At 35.3% G+C, this 16,568-nt stretch overlaps 1 protein-coding gene across 1 annotated transcript; it reads left to right on the top strand.

The window, feature by feature from the left end:
* Window positions 1–1,408: 1,408 nt before the first annotated feature.
* Window positions 1,409–15,398, top strand: LOC144449421 (uncharacterized). Its single transcript, XM_078139953.1, has 6 exons — window positions 1,409–1,970; window positions 8,462–8,539; window positions 10,699–10,749; window positions 12,997–13,131; window positions 13,900–14,028; window positions 14,621–15,398. Exons 1-6 carry the CDS (start codon window positions 1,689–1,691, stop codon window positions 14,816–14,818), a joined length of 873 nt encoding a protein of 290 aa, XP_077996079.1. The 5' UTR covers window positions 1,409–1,688; the 3' UTR covers window positions 14,819–15,398.
* The last annotated feature ends 1,170 nt before the right edge of the window (window positions 15,399–16,568 follow it).

Here is a 16,568-nt window from a genome sequence, read left to right as displayed (position 1 = left end):
AAGTACGGGCGCGCGCATGCGCCCTCATTGGTTAAATTTCACTAACCACTCAACGGCAACGCGAAAGGGACGAAGCTTCTTGGGGATTGACCTGTGGCGTAGATTACATTGGGGATTACAATTTCTTATCAGGTACAGCAACGAAACACTGTGCAAAAAACTGTTAATGGATGAATTTTCCATGGGAAGAGATTTTTTAAATTGGTCAGTGGGAGGGGAAAACAGCCAGTATTTCACCAACGTGCAAAACTTGTGTTCCAGTGTACTGGGCGAAGGGAAATGTATTTCATCGGAAATTAATTTGATATGATGTGGGCAGTATTTGGGCGTTATTTAGGCCTGATTTAGAATAGTACAATTCAAGAAAAATGGAATATGAAAGATGATTTATTCTGTTGTTATGGTATTAGCTTTTATCTTGTTGGAAGAAAAGATGAAACTGAAGGATGGGGACAAGGCAGTGGGGACCATGTGGGGAGTATCCCGATATGGAGAGAGGAGAAAACCGAGAAGGATTCCGATATAGTCCATGTGGGTTACCCGGTATGTGGATCAATCTGGGGGGAGGGGGGGTCTTGAAGTTAGTCTGGATGCCAACATGGTCTCTAACCCAGAAAGAGAGAGAGCTGGAAACTTCGATGAAGGACAGCACTAGACTATCTGAAGTTGGATGGGCACATAAAACAGCTTTCACTTTCCCCTTTAATTCGTACGTGTCAATATACGATTAACTGGGTTATTAATAACACGGTTCATTAACTTTTTCACTTTTTCGAATGAACGTTGAAGCTTAGTCATCGGCATGTCCAGTCGCTATAGCTTTTTTTAGCATATTTTATTGCACTGTGTTTCGTGTCCGCTGACTGATGAGCTGATCAAAAGCACATACACTGGGGGGATAATGTATATTAGTGTGTACAGTACACCATGACGGGGCGCCCTCACACATCGGTCAACCCCTCTCACTCAAGAGAGGAGGCCGGCGAGGGCGGAACGACACGACGTATCTTATCCTAGTCATATTTGCGTGTACGAAACCAAATCAACGCTAGGGGGCGGCAGATATGGTTTTACTGCCAGAAAAATTACACATCACACACAACAATTATTTCGAGGTCTTGGAGAAAATCTATATTAAACAGCCCGGATTGGGGATATATCTTGGATGAACCAGAGTTATTGTTGATATTTTTTAACTAAAGAAAGCAGTTTAGGCCTATTCATTTTGAATGTCTCACCACAATGTTTAGATGAAGTACCTATTCTTTTTTGGTTTTCGCTTTTAAAAAACTTTATCTGTTTTCCATGTTGTTCGACGAACAAGCTTTCCCGTGCAGCGCCCTCGCCGACAATCAAATCCAATATATTTTGTCATTTTTTTTTCCATTTTACATCTAGTGACGCGCAGGCTAGGCCTGAAAACGAGCGAGGAGGTAATCGGCGGATTTCGTTTCCGGTGAGACCCGTACCCGTACCCCGGGGTGAGACACGTTGAACAGAATTAATCTGCTTATTTTGTGCTTTTGAAATCAGGGGCTTCAAGTGAAAATTCAGACAAAACGGGGAATTTAATCAGCAACACTAACTCTGAGTCTTAGCTGTACACAGTGAACAGCTGTTGAACACTTCCATCGTGAGACACTGTGAAAGCTAATTTCTTGCGTCGTGAAACGTTCCTTTTTTCAAATATGTTTATAACGAATCCGTTATTTATTACTTGCTGTGTGATATTCGTGTCTCAGTTTTACACGACATCGGCATCACTACTTGGCAAGGATTTAGAAGCCGAACTCGTAGAAGCGGTAAAAAACGAAATAATTAATGAGCTGTACTCAGAAGAAGACATCGCCAAATATAAAGATTCAGTGGAGACAGATGATGACAGTAGTAAACACGAAACTCACGGAGTTCACAACGGTATTCCGATGGGTAAGCCAGGATTTCAAGAAGGTCAATGTGATAATGGACATGTAAGTATACAACAGAAATAATAAATTTAATATTCCTTGTAAAACAACGAGTCGGTGACAAGTAGATATTATCATCCACGTACGTACCTGCAAAAAGCTGTACACGTATGTACTCACACTCACAGGCATTTGTTTCCCGAGTTATGTCTCAGAATATTTCTATCAGAACACAATAAAATGTCGATAATATCGTTAATATTGACGTATTTAGCCAACTATATAATTATGAGAGGGGTAAAATTTACTCTGCGAAAGAAGACACTTTCGCCGTGAGTGAACCTGCGCGATCACAGAAACAAGGGCAAATTTTACCCCTCTCGTAATTATATAGTTGGCTAAATACGTCAATATTAACGATATTATCGACATTTTATTGTATTCTGATAGAAATATTCTGAGACATAACTCGGGAAACAAATGCCCGTGTATGTTTGTCATGTGTGTACGTACGTGGTGGTGGGGGGGGGGGGGAGAGTAATTGCACCCAAAATCAAAATTTCCCCAAATTATTTTGTAGATTTTCTAGACCAATTATGAGGGTCTGATCTTTTACCAGCTCATTCATTTCTCCCCATTGCCATTTCAACCTATTCTCTGCAACTGCTCATCAGTTTGTAGTTTGCTTCAGGGCTGGGTAGAGTGCATATATTCAAATTCATTCTTGGCAAGATGACAGCTGTCATTTCCTCTTCTGTCTTTCTTTAATATGTGAAATGTACATTTAATTCCTATGGATAAGTCTATTTAGATTTCCTTACAAAGAAGATATCTGTACAGAAATATGTATTTTTTGATTATATTTTGGTCAAACAATTCATAGTATTCATATGACTTCAAGGTAGCATATGGATAGATGAATGAGATGGGGATTATTTTGCATTTTTTAAAACAACTTTACTTTGTTCATTTCTGGGTTACATCACAATCAATAGTTCATGTAACTCTTATTTATACTTGTATATGGCTGATAATTTTCATATAACTGTATGGCTGATAATTGTTATACAAGAGTATGATGATAATTGTCATATAACAGTATGGCTGATAATTGTTCTACAACAGTATGGCTGATAATTGTCATATAACTGTATGGCTGATAATTGTCATACAAGAGTATGGCTGATAATTGTTTTATTATTTGTGGACCACAATGGAAATAAGTTGTTAAAACTTTTTTTTGTTATCCTCGGCAAATGTATTCAGTGCTGTATTTGTTTGTTTGTGAAAGCTGTAGTGTTATTTCCGTTTTTGTTTTGTGGTTTCCTGAATATTTTTTGCCAAATAAAATAAAATAAATAAAATTGTCATATAACAGTATGGCTGATAATTGTCATATAACAGTATGGCTGATAATTGTCATATAACAGTATGGCTGATAATTGTCATATAACTGTATGGCTGATAATTGTCAAACAGTAGTATGGCTGATAATTGTCAAACAGTAGTATGGCTGATAATTGTCATATAACAGTATGGCTGATAATTGTCGTATAACAGTATGGCTGATAATTGTCGTATAACAGTATGGCTGATAATTGTCGTATAACAGTATGGCTGATAATTGTCGTATAACAGTATGGCTGATAATTGTCGTATAACAGTATGGCTGATAATTGTCGTATAACAGTATGGCTGATAATTGTCGTATAACAGTATGGCTGATAATTGTCGTATAACAGTATGGCTGATAATTGTCGTATAACAGTATGGCTGATAATTGTCATATAACAGTATGGCTGATAATTGTCGTATAACAGTATGGCAGATAAATTGTATAAAAGTATGGTTTGTAAATACCATATGGCTGACATTTGTAATACAATTGTTGGCCAAATGAGAGTAAATCAAGTCAATAATATTGTCTATTACGTATGTATAGGTAGGACTAGGAGTTTACTATAGTATAGGTAAGATAAAATGTCTAAATTTGTAGATGAACTCATTGTGATGCTGACATGTATAAATTGACCATATGGGATCTAAACGTTAAATACCCCTAGGCAATGATCTTGTCTGTATTGTCAATGTTGAGTTAGTCATATGAATTACAATAATGTCTCAACACAATGATTTCATCTGATGCTCACATGAAGTTGCTTTATAAGGGGAAAAAATAATTCTGTAGTTCCGATAACATGCCTCAGAAAATAGGGTAGGTAGGTCATGATTTAAAAGTTATTTTATTTTATTTTTTAAATTATTTTTATTGTTGAAAACTATTGCTTCAACCGAAAAACAAACGAAATGTCGATCAGAATACCCCTTTTGTGTTACTTGTACAGACATCACTGGAGAAAGAAAACAAACATACATGAAGGTCAAGAAGACAAAGAATTTCTTATCTTTTTGTTTTAAATGTTTAAAAAACATTTAGGGTCAGTGGTTTAAACTAGGGCTAGTCGGGTTATTGAAAACACACAATTTATATTATTTTACCTAAAAAGGAAAATAATTTTGTCTGTATACTGATATTAATTTTTACCAAGGGGTATTTGTTTGAAACTACAAGTAAAGGGAAAAAGGGATTAACTTGATCATCTAAAGACAAAATTTAAATATATTTGTCTGAATGCATTGATTTCATCTGTGCATACCTAGCGTATATCATATATGTTAATTTGGGCATGTGAAGGAAAATATAACACCTCAATTCAATGATTTTCTCTTCTGTATGTCTATATACGTGTGTAGGTTGACCATATGGGATCGATGTCTTAATACGTCAACACAGTAATCTCAGTTGTATAGCTGTTTGTGTAAATTATAGGTTTGGCAATATGAAGGATTATTATTTTACTGCTGAAATTGAATGACTATCTACTGACTTGAATTGTTCACATCAATAGTATCATGGTTTAATACATAGAGTGACATACGTAGGACAGATTATTCAGGCCCCAACAATAAAACACAACGTTTCCAATATGGAACTTGTCAGTCCGTATAAATAGATGTGAAATCCGACATTTCGAATAAACATTCGAATCGTTTTCAAGGTATTATCGGTGAGATACATACATACATACATACATACATACATACATACATACATACATACATACATACATACATACATACATACATACATACATAGTTAGTTAGTTAGTTATTTTATTCACTGTACTTTTTAGAAGTAGATACACAAAACTCAAGGCAATGGTACCGATAACATATTAGTTTAACACACTAAAGTAAAAGTCGATAAGTACAGAGGGTCAACCAAAGGCAGATGGCACATAATTATATTACATTAACAGTTCAGACCTGGAGTCAAAAAACACTGAAAATTTAAACACTTCGGATTTACAACAGTGTATATGGACATTTTCATATATGGATGGGGGACAAGCTATAATAAGCAGTTTGAGATTATCTATGGTCGTAGATTTTAAGAATGTCTGATGAGATTTTGACCATGGTAACAATATCCGTTTTACAGAAAAAGTCTTTTAATGAAACAAAGCTGACACCTGGGTTGGCTTGTCTTATATGATCTGATTGTGGACAATTTAGTATTACATGAGCCTGATCACTTTGTACCTCGCCACAACTACAAATACGTGCTTCACGTGGTGTAATTGGTCGAGTCCATCGGCCGGTCTCAATGGCAAGATTATGCGAAGAGGTACGAAGTCGCGTAAAGTCAATTCGTTGATGTTCTGATAATGTAGATAAACGGTTCGTATATACATTATGAATCAGCAAGTCAGGATTAATCTCTGTTCTGTATGATACAAACTTTGAGCCAGCTTCTAACTGTACACGCGATTTAATGTCTATCATATGGTCTCTATCACTTTCTTTACAGACTTTAGATACAGGAAAGATTTAGTTTTCGCTGATTTACATAGCATCCACACGTGATAAAAAGGATCATCGGGAACGGTTGCACGCTCCTGTACAAGTTTACTGATGGATTTTTTCTGCGTTGACCGAATACGCTGTTTCAATGTAGGTAGTCCTATCTCAAGTAAGCATATATAATTCGGTGATGATTTATGCACACCTAGCATAGCTTTGATCGCGGTAATGTACATATTTTCTGCCAGGAGGTATCCATTATAAAGCCACGTCTCACAGCTGTATAACATCGCTGACAACAACGCGGCCTCAAGAACCTTTTTCTTTATCCACAATGGAAAATCAATGTTCTTTAACACAAAGGCGAGGTATTTCCACAGGTGACATTGCTTAGATTTGCATTGTTCATCAACAGCAGTAGCAACTTTTCCGTCTTGTGTGAAAGTGGCGCCCAAGTAAACATACGAGTCGCAATTTTGAATTTTCAGGTCACCGATTGTCATGGCAACCTTATCTGCATCCGATCCATTTATCACCATAAACATTGTCTTTCCTTGATTTATAACCATTCCTGAACGATTACAGAATTCAGCTAATATAGTCGCCTTCCTGATGCACATCTCTCTAGTAGTGGAAAGAAGTATAGTATCATTCATAAGGAGGAGAGAGTGAAGCAATTGTAGGTACCCATCATTTCCGCACTTGGCCTTCAAATCACGAATTATGTCATTTACATATAATGTAAATAGAAAGCAACTCGTAGGCGAGCCTTGCCGTACCCCAATACACACAACGATGGTTGCTAGACCTAAAATGAATCTTGTATCTGCATACAGAGTGGCAATAGCCGTGACCATAAGACTGCCACATCCCATGACACGTAAAAGTTGAATTAGTGATGCCCGGGGGACTTTATCATAGGCCTTAGAAAAATCCACGAATGTGATAAAGATTTTAGTCCGTTTAGATTTTGCATAGTCTATCAACAGTCTCAATGTCATTATATGCTCCATACACCCGCGACCACTCTGTGCCCCAGCTTGTTCACGATCCGGTGTAAACCACTTTTCTAATCGTCGATATAAAATCACATCATAAACTTTAGCCAGTGAATCCATTACACTTATACCACGATAATTTCCACATTGCATTCGTTCACCTTTTTTGAACAAAACAATGAGTCTCGATATGGTCCATTCAACAGGTAGGATCGCCTTATTAAATACAACATTAAATAGCACTGTTAGCATTACAACCCAACTAATTGGCAACCATTTCAGGATACCAGGTGGAATCCCAGAGGGGCCGCCACTTTTGTCCGTTTTTAGTGAGTGTATCATCAAGTGTATCATCAAGGCATCACCTATATACACATTAACTCCCCTTAAAAGGCCTATGATTAATTAAGATTAATACTTGGGAGAGAGAAACAGCTATCTAGCAGAGCAAATAAGAACAGGTTGGAATTTATGAATTTTTAAAATTGTTTTGTAAATTAAAAATCCAAAATAAATGCCCAATTCTCATCCATATGACTGTGGTGGTATAAAAAAAATTCCTAATACAATTATCCAGTGGAGGAAAGCAAATACATATTTGTCTCAATTGTGACTAAATGAGAGAAAAGAGTTTAATATATTTACCGAATTCATATTTGATATATTTTGTATTTCCGTTCTTTTCTACAAATGTAAATAAAATCTTGTTAAAACATGAATTCTATTGATTTGATATTGGAGTATAAATTGTATAGTTAAAACTCAGTATTAGCTATCAAGCTTTTACCTGAAGCTTTTTAACTAACTTTAAAAAAAATTTGAATGGCTCTATTAACTTAAAAAAAGCAAAATACAGGTCTAAACATGACTAAGACTACGCCCTGTAACTATAATGATTAATAATATAATACTCAGATATCACTGGATGAAAGTTTAATCTAAGGCCTAAAAAAATGTGCTTGGTTCCTGTTACCTGATGAACCTAGTTTTTCACTGCAGACCCTAAACATTTTTTTTTTAAATATTTGACAAAAAGTACAAAAATCATGAAAATTGTAAAGTCTCAAGAGAAATAGTGGATGCGAAAACACAAATGAAAAATAAACATTTCAAATTTTTTTTTAAAAATTAAAAAAAAAAATGTACCTACCCCACCTATTCTAAAATTGAGTTAAATTGAAATCACAATTTTTTTTAAAGGCCTAAGCCACAGACTGAAAGGCAATATTTATATAATTATGATTAAAAGTAACAGGCTGTAACTTGTAATATATAGACTGTAAAATTTAGTATATTTAACAGCTGTATATTTAATAGCTGTATTGTTAGGACTGATTATCATTTTGAATGGTAGATGTATTGATTGATTGACTCTATTAGAATGTTGAAGTACACATAATTTGAATGCTTTAATCCTATGTGCTTATAAAGGCTGCAATGGATTGTATGCTCCCCAGGGAGATGATGAAGTCTAAAGGGCTGTTGTGCTGATATAGATCTGAGCCAGGGGTAATAATTGTAAAGCACTTTGAGCACAGAGAGGGAAAGCGCTATATAAAAACCAACGTTATTATTATTATTATTATATTTTCCTGGGTTGAGCAACAAAAAATATTGGGGAATAATAATATGATTAATGTTTGGTGTTCTTAGCAGTATGATGTATGTTAATTAATTATCTATTGCTTGCAGATCAAATTAAACTTAGACTGGGATGGCTCAGAGGAAGACTATACTTGTATGGAGAGCAACTTCTGGCCAAGTCAAAGGGTAAGCTAATTATGGTCACAGATTTTACCGGGTAATACTTAGTATTTGGTCACTTAAGTTTACCAAAGTTATATTATCGATTAAGTAAATTGTTTGGATAAAAAGTTCGTCTGCGGTGTACTTTTCCATCCTCTTCCAAGGAGTTATGTTATGCTATCTGGTGTATGTACATTGCTATCTGGTGTATGTATACATCTCTTTGTCAGTGTATATGGTGGCAAGTTTTTAATATGTTCGATAATATCCTCAGGGGTTATGTAAGAAATCTTAGCAACGATCCAAATATCGCTAGCTGCATTAATGAAACAGTTGCTAAGAAACAAAGTCTGTAGTTGTAATACTAGAAGCCATGTCAAACTATGAAATCCAAGCTACGTCACGACTCGTGACAAAATCATGATGATATATTCAACATGGAGACCTAGAAGCAATCCTCCAAATTTTCAGAAAACCTGAAATAGAATTTCATGACCTGCACCATGACGGTATACTAACTATCATTTGGATTTTTAATTGACATTTATATGGCTTCCACTTCGCATGATATATTATACACATGCATTGCATGACGATAAGTCATTGAACCTTCTTGTTCTATTTTGACCCTCTAGCATGAGGTAAAATGTTATTACAGGTACTCAGAATAAGTCAACCTTCTTGTTCTAATTTGACCCTCTAGTGTGAGGTAAAATGCTATTACAGGTTCTGAGAATAAGTCAACCTTCTTGTTCTATTTTGACCCTCTAGTATGAGGTAAAATGTTACTACAGGTACTGAGAATAAGTCAACCTTCTTGTTCTAATTTGACCCTCTAGTGTGAGGTAAAATGCTATTACAGGTACTGAGAATAAGTCAACCTTCTTGTTCTATTTTGACCCTCTAGTGTGAGGTAAAATGCTATTACAGGTACTGAGAATAAGTCAACCTTCTTGTTCTAATTTGACCCTCTAGTGTGAGGTAAAATGCTATTACAGGTACTGAGAATAAGTCAACCTTCTTGTTCTAATTTGACCCTCTAGTGTGAGGTAAAATGCTATTACAGGTACTGAGAATATTAAGTAAACCTTGTTCTATTTTGACCCTCTAGCATGAGGTAAAATGCTATTACAGGTACTGAGAATAAGTCAACCTTCTTGTTCTATTTTGACCCTCAGCATGAGGTAAAATGCTATTACAGGTACTGAGAATAAGTCAACCTTCTTGTGTATTTTGACACTCTAGTATAAAAATAAAATGCTATCACAGGTACTGAGAATAAGTCAACCTTCTTGCTGTATTTGACACTCTAGTGTAAAATAAAATGTCATCGATTGAGAATTAGGAACTGTATCGTCCAAATGATGAACACAATTCAGCAATATATTGTATATCAAGTGTCATTTGATAGTTTTATGCAATCATTTGTCCATTATCACTCTGTTAGAATAAACCAGTATTTATCTGACTTTCCATTTCTTTAGTCCCAATGGGTTTACTACATCCTGTCAGACTTCATCATATGTCTGTCAGCTGTCCCCCATAATAGATCTGACATGCATCACTACATGAACCAAATTCAACTACAACCTGGCACTGAAGTCAGATATTATAATAAAGGCGTGTACAAATCATTTTGTTCATGGCAATCATCAGAAATAAACAGATGGCAACCAGGAATTTTATGAAGGATAATTAGTATAGGTGAAATCTACCTTAGGGCCACAGTTATTTTACTAGCATATGTTACTTTTGTTTTATTTGATGGCAGTAACTGGGTCAAATCTACCTAAGGGCCACAGTTATTTACTAGTTTTTCTTAACATTGTTTTATTGGGGGGAGTAAATAGTGTGACTTGAATTTTGCTGCAATAACTGTAGCATTGTTTTTCACTCCATCTTTATACAATAACTGACAGCCTTTGCTTCTATTTTCATAAACAGCAATGGGTAAAGTTAAAGAAAAATGACAAAAAATGCAAAAATGTATTATATAAAATCAGATGAAAATTATTGCCTAAAAATTCTTGCAATATTGATAGAAAGGTAAAGAAAAACAATAATTTATAAATATATATGAATATATTACATCTTTACCCTTTCTGACATTTCAAACACAAACAACAACTCATGATTACTGTTTATCATTATTGAAAGTTTTTATCTTTTTTTTATTGATCTAGTATGACAATATTCAATGGACTCCAGAACCTATAGAATCGCCTAAATTGCTGGTAAGTTGGATTCCTGCTCTAGCCTAGAATCCAGGCAATTGGGGGATTTTGAACTTTGCTTTCCCTATCTCTATGGTATCTAGAGATGGGTAAAGCAAAATTCAAAATCCCCAATCACCTGGATTCTAGGCTATCCCTACTCATCGTAGTCTTAAAACATAATTATGTGTTGAATTCAGCATCAATACTGACATATATTTATTTATCGCATCCCTTTTGTATCAGGCGCTCACTAAGCATGTTAGGAGCAGCACTAACAGAAATTTAAAATACATACACTACTAAAAAATTAGAGAGAAGATATTATTAGTATGATCACATACACACACAAACAAACAAACAAACAAACAAACAAACAAACAAACAAACAAAAAACAAACAAACCAAAGGAAGGTAAGAAGAGTGAGAAAAGAAATTACGTCAAAAGATCTAACCTCTAAACTATTCTATATTAAAATCTTTTCTATTTTCATTTGCATCAATAAGGTACTGTTTGATAAGTTTATCTATTTGTTTACGTATAGACTCATTGTAATGTTTCGTACTATCTCCTATAAATAAACAGAGTAGTTCTTTCCCTTGTTTCAAATCTTGATATAAGTTCAATTCTTTATTGTTGAGTAAGAGTTCTTCCGTTCTGGTATATATTGGGGTAAACAATAAAGGAGAAATCTATACTAGATAAATTGACCACCGTGACGGCAGCTTAGTTTTTCACGAAAATGTTGCCAAGACAGGAGTATGTATATGTGTGAAGCCTCTAGTGTTTAATATCAGGCAAAGATCCCAGGAGATTGAGTCTCATGAGAAAGTATATGTACTGAGAAGAAACTACCAAATGGGAAGGATGAAGGATTATGAACAACAAATTGTGTGTTTGTTGTTGGGAGATGTCAGGTGATTTACACATGTTCTGTGTTATTCTGAAAATTGATTTGGCCTATAGTATAAACGATTTATTTAAAATCCAAGATTGAATTTTTTTGTAAGCAAGGTACATCTACACATTTATAAACAATGGATGTCTGTATGATTGATAGGAATGATACATGACGTATCTGTGATCTCTGTGATAAAAAGTGACCCGTGTATCACATACAGGGACTTTATTATGCTGTGAAGCAAAACAAGTGGAGTACTCATTTTTTTTCTATTTCCTTTTAATATGTCACTCAGTTATGCTGAATGAATTGATGGAGATTAAAATATCAGTGATAAAAAATGCTGGTCCTATTTCACACAGCGTGAGATAGTTATTACTCTTTGCCTTACAAGTTATATATCCCCTACACATGCAAACCCTTATTTTAATTTACCCTTGCTATAATATATATTACAATCATTTGGTATTTAGAGAGCATGGGTGCATAATTATGCACATTAAAAAAAAACCACTATCACCTCACATTTTGTGGACATCATAGGCTTAAATAAGGATATCTTACAGTGTGTACAATTTATGCAATGAATTTCACAGTACATCAGGTTTACCACAGTAGGGATTTTAATATGTTTGCCCTGTAGAATGGAGCTTGCTGTAATTATGATATTTAAGTAGCGTAATTTGTGTATTTTGGAAATAAATAAATCAACCATTGTTACCCTCCACATATGAAATTACTGATAGATGAATTAACACAGCAGTGCTGTACTTCCTGTTGATAACCGACATTTATCGCCAAATGATGAAATAGACATCGTTAATTTTGTAATTAGTTACAGACCTAATTAATAATTTTGTTAAATTTCTGTTGATATTTGATCTCAACTATATGCATTGTACATTTATGATATATAAAGGCGACCCTTTTTATTTCAATATTTTTACAATTTACTGGTACAATTGTCTTCTGGCATGGTTAGATCAGCTGATTATGTAGCATGGAGGGAGTACGGATTTCCTGAACATATTTTGATATGTATGATAAATTATGTCATCAGACCATTCATGAGATATATATCTTGCCACGTTTGAGTTCAGTCAATTGCAAGTGATGGTTAAGTGTGCTTCAGTAGGTACATACTTCGAGTACCTTTTAAATATACAGCAAAATCTATGCCCAAATACGTATAAACTCAGCTAATGTGCCCCTTTAAAGTGATGGGATGCCCCAGCATCACATAAAACATAGTACAAAACATGACAATTTTTAAAAATCAAACATTAAAAAAAGGTCACCCTATTGGCATCGCTGTCAAAAATCAATGGATGATAATTTATATGATAGTGTGTATGATTTATTATAGCCTCAACATGTATGCATGGATGAAAGTATCGTCTACAATGAAACTATACCTACCAATGGACCACATCGCCCTCTGTGGGCCAAGTTTGGAGAGTACGAATACCTACCACCTCAGAGATGGGTACATAACTTGGAGGTAAATAGAACTGTCATATTTCTATGAAGAAAATCATAATATTTCAAAATTGTGTATTGTATATTGACATTCAAGGTCTGGGTTTTAATCCCAGATTGTCACTTCTAATACATTCTCTTATCAGTCTGATGGATGGACCCGGGGGTAAGTCTATGGGTACCATTACAGGGAGGCTCCTCACAAACATTGAAACCTAACGTGTTGTGATACCAATTTTATGCAAAAAGTATACCCTTTCTGATACCAAGTTGCATTTTAACTAGTCTATTAAAGTCACTAAAAGCCAGCGCTCCCAGGGGAAGTTAGCCCTAGATCGAGTGTGGCATGAGTGACGAGAGTACGGAAGTTTTGAAGGTAGATACAACAGGTTGAAACGATTCCAGTGTTGACTGCATAGTCTCTGTTAATTAACGGCAGTTTTGATTCACCTCTTTCTCATACCACCACCTCATGAAAAGTATACCCTTTCTGATACCAACCAACATGAAAAACGGCCCTTTCACACATCCCCGTATTGCTATCTATGGGAGTTGCCCCCCCGGGTGGATGGAATCACTCCATGGTTCAGGACCAACTTTTTCCATAGTTCTGCCAGACAACTGTTTTTCTCATTCAAATAGTGACCATCTGTCTCCTGTGTATACCTCTATCAACCCACTCACATAACTATATATATACACATCCATCTTAAAGACTTCATCCATCTTAAAAGACTTTACACTGTCACCAAAATGTTAATCTTAATAAGTCTTTACCTTTTATTTTCAGCATGGCAGCATAGTAGCACTCTATCATCCCTGTACTAATCCTAGCGAAGTCGATACATTGCGTAACATTGTGAATGGCTGCATACGAAAACATATCATTACTCCGTTTCCACACCTCACAAAAGATTTGGTAAGGTTTTAAAATTTGTCACAGTGTTACAGATAATAGGGAACTTGCAATCCAGACTGAGCATGCTCAGATGCAAAGTACTATGGGATTATCTGTAGTTATCGTAATACCTAATCTGGAGCTACTGATAAAAGTAACCTCCCACAATGGTCAGGGTGACTATGAATTGATTATTTGTGGTTACAAACAATGTATCAACATTGTTTACAATGCTAATTGGTCAGTATTTATTATCACATTTCCCACGATGCAACATTCAACATGGCGGGTTTGCAAGTTCCCAATTGTATTAATTTATGTGTTTATACTCCTGTGACCATCGATAGTAAAAACTGACATACAGCAAACATGTTTTGAGTCACAAAAAGCCAAAAAATGTGTAAAACTGTTTGTAATTGTACAAACAGTAACAAACATTTTTACACATTTATTATACTTTTGCAATTCATTGAACTACAAACAAGGACTTGGCATATGTTGCTTCATATTGATTTTTCAAGTAGGAAGCGATGTTTTGTAAATTAAAAATTTAAAATAAATACTCATCCATGTGGCCTCTTTAATTCATGTTTTTTTTCCATATTTTTTTCAGCCACTAGCTGTAGTTGCATGGGACTGGAAGATACTCCTACCCTACGCAGATGAAGATGTTATTACAACTTTCATCAAGTTAAAAGCTATGAAAGGCCCAGAAGCTGCTGTGCACTCAGATGGCCAGTTTGATGTTGGACTTTTGAATTATGCAAATGAAGTCTCGTATTTAGATAGTGACCTTTGCCCTGACAAGTAACAACAGTGGTGAATAAAGTCAATTATGGCCATGACCACGTGTTAATGGTTAATCCCAAATCACTTGATGTTAAGTCAACTATGACATTTCTTGACCACTAGCCATTTATAGACATTGTTGACCCTGTAACAGTTATTAATCTATTTATTGCCCCATTGTCGGTTATTAATAGTTATTGACCCCATGCAGATAAATATAATATTACCCTCATCCCATTTACAGGAACTTGTTAGCCCTTGGAAACTAAACATACTGTTGCCCCATGGCAGTTAAATGTATTATTACCCTTTGGCAGGTGAAGTACTGTTAACCCCATAACAGTTATTAAGTTATTTATTGCCCCTTAACAACTACAACATCTTGTTGGTAGTGACAATGTATTATTACATATATGCCAGAGATTACTTGCACTGGAAACATTAACGTTATTGCATACCTGCATACACATGATATGCAAATGACAACACGGTCGTTCACTACACATGAAAGCACATGATCGTTGTATGATTTTTATGGAAATTTGCCATTTCAGATAAACATATGTAATAATAACAGAACGCGATGGCACATGAGTGCCAGTGTTGGGGTACTGGGGGGGGGGGGGGGGGTAGTTTTCTCATACTTGCAGTGTTCTCTGCTGTACTTTCACTTGCTACACTTATGAAAGTATGGTCGCAGAAAACACTGTAAGCACTCGTACAAATACCCTGAGTATGCCACACTTGCACTGACATGTCATGGGGTTCTGTGATATTATTCTACTCTTGACAATGTATTGTTGTCTCCATTTGACCCCATGGGAGTAAACATAGTGTTACACATTATGAGCCACAATTACTTGCTTTGAGAAAGTTTCAAGACATTTATCTTTGCTGTTCATCAATTATTGCACTGATGTAGTTTGTCAAACTTATCTATTATACATTTACATACTTACCTGTATTTATCTGTTCAGTATTTACATAGTCTTTGCTCTGATAGTTTGTCAGACTTCTGTTGTTTCTGTTGTAATGATACGGTATTCAAGTACATGTACTAGTATTTATAGTCTGCAAGATACAGACATTCGTGCCACGCTATCAGCCAGTGTACAAATTGTTGTTTCTGTTGTCATTATAAGGTATTCAGTCAACCCAGCTGTATAATTGGGGACCTGGTAGGATAGAGGTTGCAATGTGAATGCTTTAACCCTAATGCGCTTATAAAGGCTGCAATGGATTGTATGCTCCCCAGGGAGTTGAGGACGTAAAGGGCTGTTGTGCCGCTATAGATCTGTGCCAGGGGTAGTAATGTAAAGTGCTTTGAGCGCAAATTGGGGAAAGCGCTATATAAAAAAGAACATTATTATTTTATTGTTATTATTATTATAGTACTAGTATTCAAATTTCTACATAGGAAACAAAAGCCATAGAAACACAGGATGTACATCATATTTTACCCGAGAGAATTGACAAGTGCTATTTTACATGATATACATATCATTCAGTACTTTATTTATGAACAACACCAACAACACCACTTTCAGCTACGAAAGTTATTACAACCTCTGTTTTTACATATCTTCTACTCTTTAATTCTATGAACATGAACACGTTCAGTTACAAAAGCGATATCTGCATTGTACAGATTATTGACTTGAAAGTACTTATAAATTGTTATATTTCTTCCAAATAAAATATTCTCCTCCTTCTTCACCTTACAACCAGTGTTTGATATGAAATCAGGCGTGTGTATAGTAAATACAGCAGAA

Source organism: Glandiceps talaboti, chromosome 18, assembly GCF_964340395.1.
Source record: "Glandiceps talaboti chromosome 18, keGlaTala1.1, whole genome shotgun sequence".
Classification (NCBI taxonomy): Eukaryota; Metazoa; Hemichordata; class Enteropneusta; family Spengelidae; genus Glandiceps; species Glandiceps talaboti.
This window is presented reverse-complemented; position numbering and strand designations above follow the sequence as displayed.

What these genes read in the sequence shown, in the direction of transcription:
- LOC144449421 (XM_078139953.1), top strand. Translation starts at nt 1,689, where the DNA reads ATGTTTATAACGAATCCGTTATTTATTACTTGCTGTGTGATATTCGTG. An exon ending in TAGAATCGCCTAAATTGCTG is followed by an intron (nt 10,750 to 12,996) that starts GTAAGTTGGATT and finishes GATTTATTATAG; the next exon opens with CCTCAACATGTATGCATGGA. An exon ending in CACACCTCACAAAAGATTTG is followed by an intron (nt 14,029 to 14,620) that starts GTAAGGTTTTAA and finishes TATTTTTTTCAG; the next exon opens with CCACTAGCTGTAGTTGCATG.